Source organism: Salvelinus alpinus, chromosome 3, assembly GCF_045679555.1.
Source record: "Salvelinus alpinus chromosome 3, SLU_Salpinus.1, whole genome shotgun sequence".
Lineage (NCBI taxonomy): Eukaryota > Metazoa > Chordata > Actinopteri > Salmoniformes > Salmonidae > Salvelinus > Salvelinus alpinus.
In genome coordinates this window covers 74,675,489-74,683,211 of record NC_092088.1, presented here as the reverse complement: position 1 = coordinate 74,683,211, position 7,723 = coordinate 74,675,489, and the positions used below count along the sequence as shown (strand labels likewise).

At 41.1% G+C, this 7,723-nt stretch overlaps 1 protein-coding gene across 4 annotated transcripts; it reads right to left on the bottom strand.

Annotated features, from left to right (window-relative positions):
• Nucleotides 1-747: 747 nt before the first annotated feature.
• LOC139571289 (28 kDa heat- and acid-stable phosphoprotein-like) lies at nucleotides 748-7,439 on the bottom strand. 4 transcript variants are annotated; one of them, XM_071394026.1, is made up of 6 exons: nucleotides 7,333-7,439; nucleotides 6,195-6,277; nucleotides 2,988-3,065; nucleotides 2,668-2,792; nucleotides 2,258-2,409; nucleotides 748-2,052 (listed from the first exon to the last, which is right to left on the bottom strand). In XM_071394026.1, the coding sequence occupies exons 2-6, from the start codon at nucleotides 6,213-6,215 to the stop codon at nucleotides 2,018-2,020; spliced, it is 411 nt and encodes a 136-aa protein (XP_071250127.1). In that variant the 5' UTR covers nucleotides 6,216-6,277; nucleotides 7,333-7,439; the 3' UTR covers nucleotides 748-2,017. The 4 variants fall into 4 exon arrangements, with proteins under 4 accessions (XP_071250127.1, XP_071250129.1, XP_071250125.1 ...); XM_071394028.1 differs by having other exon boundaries at nucleotides 748-2,046; XM_071394024.1 differs by having other exon boundaries at nucleotides 6,931-7,343.
• Between the last annotated feature and the right edge of the window lie 284 nt (nucleotides 7,440-7,723).

Here is a 7,723-nt window from a genome sequence, read left to right as displayed (position 1 = left end):
TACAGCAGGGGTGTCAAACTCATTCCATGGAGGGACTAGTGTTTGCTGTTTTTTCCCCTTTCAATTAAGAGCTAGACAACCAGGTGTGGGGAGTTCCTTACTAATTAGTGACCTTAATTCATCAGTCAGGTATAAGGGAGGAGCAAAAACCTGCAGCCACTAGGCTCTCTGTGGAATGAGTTTGACACCTGTGCACTATAGCAGAGTTGTCTAAAGTCAGTCCTGGGGCCCCCCCTGGGTGCATGTTTTGGTTTTTACCCTTGCAGCTGCCCAAAATAATCAAAGCTTGATAAGCTGGTTATTTTAATCAGCTGTGTAGTGCTAGGGCAAAAATGAAAACGTGCACCCAGGGGAGGCCCCAGGACAGTTTGGGAAACCCTGCACTACAGTATCATAATCTTGTGTGTCATCACTCCTGTTCCACGACACCATAGAAGCCAAGCCGTGGAGTCTGCGTTTTTCACACCGTCTATCAGAGCCTTCACATCAGCGTTTGAAGCCAAAGCAGATCTTTTGTCTGAAAAGCTTGGTGGGGTGCAAGGACAAACTTCTATACTATGGTGTACAGGCCTAAAAACAACCACCGTCAAATGTACATAGCACTACAACTTCTGAAATGTCATATGTTGTGGTATAGACCAGCGGTTCCCACCGTAATACAGTAACTGAAAAAGGTTGGAAACCACAGGTCTATACCATGGATGTATTGTGTAAGTCCATTCAAATCAAAACCAATTCAAATAGTTATTCATTCATCTATTCATGTGTTTATTTCTATACAACAAATTAATTCAAATAGACGAGTCAACCAATTATCCGACCAATCCTTTCAGTCCTGGAGAGTCCTTTTTATAAACATTAAAACACTTTGTATATACTGTATGGTTTCAAGAGAGAAATTAGTTTCCGCCACAACCTCCATTCAGAGAATATTGCTTTCCTGTTAAAGGCATATCAGGTTCCAACCATTGCGCTACAGCATAGCACCGTCATGACTGGCACGCAACCATTGGGTGATGCATGCAACGTCTGAGCAGGGGAACACGACCATTGACTTGGTCTTGTGTAAACTGTAAAAGGGAACAAAATAATGGTCCCTTTCAAGAGAAAGCCATAGTGCTGAGAAAGATACATACAGTAGGAGGCTATAGCGATGCTTTTAAATTTTATTGTGAAATATCATTATGCCCCGTTTTATACCAATATAACTTTTTTTACAAGATGTTACACTGCCAGGTGGTTTAATGAGAAATTAGAGCAAGGTGACAGCTCAAACAGCTGAACATGTCTGGGTAGAAAAACCAACACATTCAACAGAATAAAAGCTCCAGGAAATGAACAGTCTACAGATAAGTGGCATAAAGGGTGATTGATTCCTTGACATATGTTTTGTCAGACACTACTGCCTCTGGGACAGCTCTTTCCAACATCTTTCCTTTGCGGCCAAAGGCCTTTAAAATGGTCAGGTTGTGAATGAAGACACAGCCGGTAGAGACAAAGGTCAGAACAAGAGAATAATAAAGAGAACCAAGACTTCCTATATAAGATGAATCTTACTAGTGTTCCTCAATCCCAATCACCTCCTCTTGATTCACCTTAAAACAGGTTAGATGAAGGAGAAGGTATACAAACCCCTCATCATCCCAACATTTCCCATTCATAAGTAAACAGTGTTAAAATGTAAAAATTAAAGAATGATCTCCAGCAGCTTTAGAATAAGAACACAGGGGAGGAGTGAAGACACTAGAACACCTGCCGTTGTAACCTCACATTATTCAGAGAAAATAAACAGGCGTACCCAAAGTGCCCCTCCACCCCCCCCCCCCTTCCCGTGTCCTCCAAAAACGCCCAGCTCACACCCTTCCCTCATCAGAGATGAAGGGCAGGAGCCCAAGCACACGGTACCCCTGAGCCGACAACCCTCGTATTGGTCCCCTCCCCTCCCTCCTACAATCTTCTCTCGTTACTCCAGCCTCCCCAGAACGTTTGCCAGGCCAAGTCCTCGGGAGACAGGGGACTAACGCTTGGACTTGGAGTCTTCAGCTTCTTTTTCTAGGAAATCGTCAGATAAAGACACAGTCGGTTAGGCACTGAATTAAAAAGGAGTAACACTTAAACCACAGCCTGTCTGAATGAACTCAACAGTTCCTGTATGGCCGTCTCAGACTAACCACTTAAGCCGTGTTCCTTACCATAGAGAAATACCAATACCTATCGGACTTTACAGCACAAAGTACTAGCACAGTAAATCCCTCACCTTTTTTGAGGCCGTCCCTCTTCTTTTGCGCATCCTCTCTCTGCTTCTTGATGATGGCCAGCCTGGCGAGGTCGGCCCGTGCCTGGTCCGTCTTCCCCTCCAGGTGTAGCTTCATGTAGCGCTCCTTTGCCTTCTGCTTCTCAATCTCCTCCCTGAGACAGAGCGTAACAAAGTCCTGCTATCAAAAAGTCCAAGGTCTATTAACAACCCCAGCACATTTGCTGTTATCATTTCCATCTGAATATTAACTGGCCTTGCTGCAGTGGACATTAAATAAATCTTCTTACCGACACCTACTCCCAAGACCTTCAATAACCCAAACGCTTCCAGGTCAAAACAGGTTCTCTCTGAAATTACTACCTTCAGTCATTTAATTTTAGGCATAGGCCTGAGACTGGAAGGACACCCACCTCTCTCTGCGTGACAGCTCTTTAGGTGCGTTGACATCTAGCTCGGTCACCTTCTTACTTTTCTGCGATATGCGGTTGGGATTCTCTATCTCGATCAATCCCTCCACTCCACTCTTCTTCTTGTTCTGTAATAACAGAGAACGTCAAGACATTGAACAGAGTCAACAGTGCAGCTCTGACTACAGTAGTGTTGGCAGGTAACACTTTCAAAGTGAGTAGGAGAATCTTCACAAGCCTTTCAGTAAAACCCCACATCAACACTTCTAATTCCTTGGCGGGAGGCCTAGAACTAGACATTAAAAAGGAGCGCCCTCACTCACAATGTCCTCCTCTTCACTGCTGCTGTCGTCAGATCCTGATGTCTTCTCCTCCTCCTTCTCTACCCCGCCATTCGCCTCCTGTCTCACACACACACACCTGTTAGATCATGTTCAAGCCATCGTGTTCGAAATGTATTTCTCATACCTTGGAGTATATATGTCAATGTATACTCCCAAGGTATCTTTGAATATTTCCTTGTTTTCAGAGTTTCGCCTGCAACTAAGACACCAGCACCTTCCAAAATGTAAACCCAGGGGTCATATCTCTCCCTGCACTTGAAGCTAGAACCCTGTATAAAAATACATGGATCTGTCCAGTGGTGTAAAGCACTTAAGTAAAAATACTTTAAAGTACTGCTTTTTTGGGGTATCTGTACTTTAATAATAATGTTTGATTACTTTTACTTCACTACATTTCGAAAGAAAATAATGTCATTTTTACTCCATACATTTTCCCTGAGAACGAAAAGTATTCTTTACATTTTGAATGCTTAGCAGGACAGGAAAATGGTCCAATTCACAGACTTATCAAGAGAACATGCTATGTTTGTAAACGATGTCAGTGTTGGAGTGTTCCCCTGGCTGTCTGTAAATGATACTTAAGTATATTTTACCAATTACATTTACTTTTGATACTTCAGTATATTTGAAACCAAATACTTTTACTCAAGTAGTACATTACTGGGTGACTTTCACTTTTACTTGAGTAATTTTCTATTAAGGCATCTTTACTTTTACTCAAGTATGACAAATGGGTACTTTTCCCACCACTGGATCTGTCTAGAGCAGAGATGGGGCAACTCAGTCGGGCTCTCAACTTACTTATGAGAGTTAGAATAGCAGAATACATCAACCTCATTTGTTCTTTGGACAATAAATCACCACCCAAAAAAAGTTAGTCTGGTCTGTAACACAATTTTTACATCATTATATGATGCAAGGAACCAATTTACAAAATAAAATGCGTTACTCTCTTTTTTACCATAGAGAATCTGACAAAAATGTAGGCTACACTATCTATTGTCTTCTTTGCATATTCAAGACTTTCTCAAAACACTGCCCCTTTAAGGATGTCCTGGAGGATGGTTGGCCACCATTTGCAACCTATAAAATATATTGCAACATTAAATCCAAATACTTTTAGCCTTATATACAGTAATTCCCTCTAGGGCTCGAAATTAAGGGAGTCCCGTCGTCCCTGGGATTACAAAAAAATATATCTACACAGTTCAAAACAGACTCTGGGACGACAGAATTCACACAACTACTGCATATAAATAAAAACAAATAAGCAATGAGGCTGATGCAACAGAACGTTTAGCTTAAAATGTTGATAATATGAAGAAATAAAACTATAAACACAATGCACACACGGCTGTACGCTACGTGTAAATATCCAAAATGCAATTATCTTGAAAACACAGTTCTTAAAAGCGCACCGCACGTGTGAGTGGTTTCATGTGGCAGAGATTTCCATTAGAAATTAAGAAAGAGGGGAGATCTAAAGATGCATCAATAAGAATGGGTTACTATTATGACTAGGATTATTCCTTTTTGCAATAAAATAACATTGATATGAAAACCCAATAGAACATGAGAAAAATGCTGGTTTCAATGAGATCAAGTGTTCTTAAAATAATTCCCTCAACATTTCTATGGTCATATTTTGTATAGGCTACTTTGAAACAAGGTAAGACATGTTTCATAAAATGACAAAAGTTCCAGGTTTTAAACAATTACTTTTATGGTTAAATTGTTTGAAATTGCTGACCGCCTCCACTCAGATTCAAGGTGGGTGATGAGCGGTGCGCAACGGGCACTGTCCTTCACTCTCCGGTCTAGTGATTTGATCTGAACGAACTGTGCCTTGAGTATGTCGTCAGAATCAGCCTTTAGACGTTAAATATCCTTCATTATATTTGTCAAAAATGACTGGCGTTTAGCCTATATTTATGTAATTAAAAGTTTCATTCAAGTTTGACTCCCCCCTCATGTCAGCATTGGTTTGGACACGAGGTTGTAGCCAACAGGGGTCGTGTTAACACAGAATTCTGTGTTTAAAAAAAATATATCTCTTGCTGCATTTTGCAAACGCATATCTAAAATGCTTCCAATTGTAATTTCTTCTTGGCATAAGACTAATTTTGTGCTTCAATTACACTCTGATGAGATTTCACAAATGGGCATTCTATCAGCAGACAGCACTCTGACTGATGTATAGCTATATTTCTGTGGTACTTTTCTCAGGTAAAATGCAAGATTAACTTCAAGTAAAACATTAGTAAATGTAGCTGGCTACATTCTTTCTATGATAAACATTAGAAATATGATGGCCATGCATCATTTGTGCAAAAAATACCTTCCTTTTTCATTGGTAGCTAATTTCCTGCTAGCCAAATAGCGTTGCACTTCATTGTCATTGATAAAGATGAATCTATTTTCTGCCAAGTGTGTTGCACTAATGTATTTTCTGTGAATGAAAACTATAGTTGCAAACTCCTGATCACTATTGAAGCAACAAAAAAAACCACACTACTTTAGATATAGAACACAGGTGAAATGGTTTAAAACAGATTGTTTTTATGGTCTGCGTTTTGAAAATGAAGATTTATGAACTCTAACGCAACCCCTGGAAAACATGCAAATCACCTACACTTTGATATGTAGGCTTTATTTATTCATTAATGTACAAGAAAAATTGATTTGAATATTATTCCCATTTTGGGAAAGGCTAGGACTGCATGCACATTCATCTTCTGCACACCCTACCATTCCAGTGTTTAATTGCTATATTGTAATTACTTCCCCCCCATGGCCTATTTATTGCCTTACCTCTCTTATCCTACCTCATTTGCACATGCTGTATATTTTTCTACTGTATTATTGATTGTATGTTTGTTTATTCCATGTGTAACTCTGTGTTGTTGTATGTGTCAAACTGCTTTGCTTTATCTTGGCCAGGTCGCAGTTGCAAATGAGAACTTGTTCTCAACTAGCCTACCTGGTTAAATAAAGGTAAAATAAATCAAATGTGTGGGTATGGATGTGGGTATACAGACCCGCAAGCCACTGCTGCCTCTCATGCAAAGTCCAGTTGTATTGTAGCCCCCACCCCCATCAAAGTTACCCATCACTGGTCTAGAGCTATGTTAATCACAAAGGTGCAAAAACTTGATATCCCCTCAGAGACATAGGTCCTTTACTCACCAGCTCTCTCTGTGCTTTCATCTGTCTGTCGATTTCTTCCGGGTTGCTGAACTGCTTTCCCCGACCCTTGTGACCTTTTTTACCTTAAAACCCCAAATGAGAGAGCGCGTGGCATGTTGTAGAGATAACAGAGAACAAGAGATGAGTCAGATATGACGTTTACTCACTGCGGCATGGTTAACTACAGATGTCAGAATCCAATCCATAAAAGTGATTTAACTTCTTCGCTGCCTGGATACATTGTGGCATAACTCATTAGCCACATATCATTACTATCAGGGGTGCCAGTAAATGCTTGCCAAGAAACATGATACTGACATGAACGTAAATGGATGAAATCAACCGGGTGCACATGGTGTTAGCCAGATGAACAGTTTAGCTAACATTAGCTAGGTAGCTAGTGACAGTAGCCTAACAGCTAGCAAGCTAACTAGCTAACAACTAACGTTACATGGTTAACGTTAGCGTACAGTAACTAAGTTACTGTAGCTAGATGGCTCTCTGGCAAGTCAAGTTGCCAGGTGTCAATGTGCTTCTCTATGGCTAGTGGCTAGCAAGCTATGTCAGTTCTCACGAAACGGGGATACTCAACAAAACATACATTTTGCCAGATCCTTCCAAGTCGCTAGCTAGCGTTAGTTAGCTATATTTCTTTTACGGTAATGTTCCGTTGTAAGGCTAGCTAACATTAGCTACATTTGGAACGTTAGCAAAAATAACAGCGTCTGATACTTACCGCCTCTTGGCATATTTGGTACAGGAACTTGAACAACTAACACAGAAAATGTATTTAAAAAATAAATCACTTCACTGTTTCCAGCAAAACAGTGTTTCTTTTCCAAAGAAAAGGCCTTCACAAGAAAATACTTGTCTCCTGCTGGACAAGTGCACAATATTTTACCCGCTTCAGAGCACCAAGAGGGAAAGGCTGTGATGATGCAATATTCAGCCAATCGCTAGACAGGAATTTTGACAGGCTTGTCAACAGACCATTCATATCACCAAAATACATGCAGAGTGGACGGAAAGTAAACATAGCCAATGAAAACACATATCTGTAAGTGCGTTGCTTTAGTAAGCACCGCCCTAATTCTTTTATGTGGCGGTCATTTTTGAATTAGAACATTTTGCACCTTACCAGCCAGCCAGAGCCAGGTGTCCAAATCTCCAAGGACTTATAACGGTCCACTCACACAGTTGTAAATAAGGCACGACAGTGCTTCTTCCCCCTCAGGAAGTGAAAAGGTTTGGCATTGGCCCTCAAATCCTCCAAAAGTTATACAGCTGCACCAATGAGAGTATCTTGATTAGCTGCGTCACTGCTTGGTATGGCAACAGCACCGCCCACGATCACATGGTGCTACAGAGGGTGGTGGGGACAACCCAGTACATCACTGGGGCCCGAACTCCCTGCCATCCAGGACATCTATATCAGGAGGTGTGAAAGCAAGGCCCAGACAATTGTTAAATTCTCCAGCCACCCGAGCCATAGACTCTGCTTCTGCACAGCAAGCGGTACCGGTGCATCA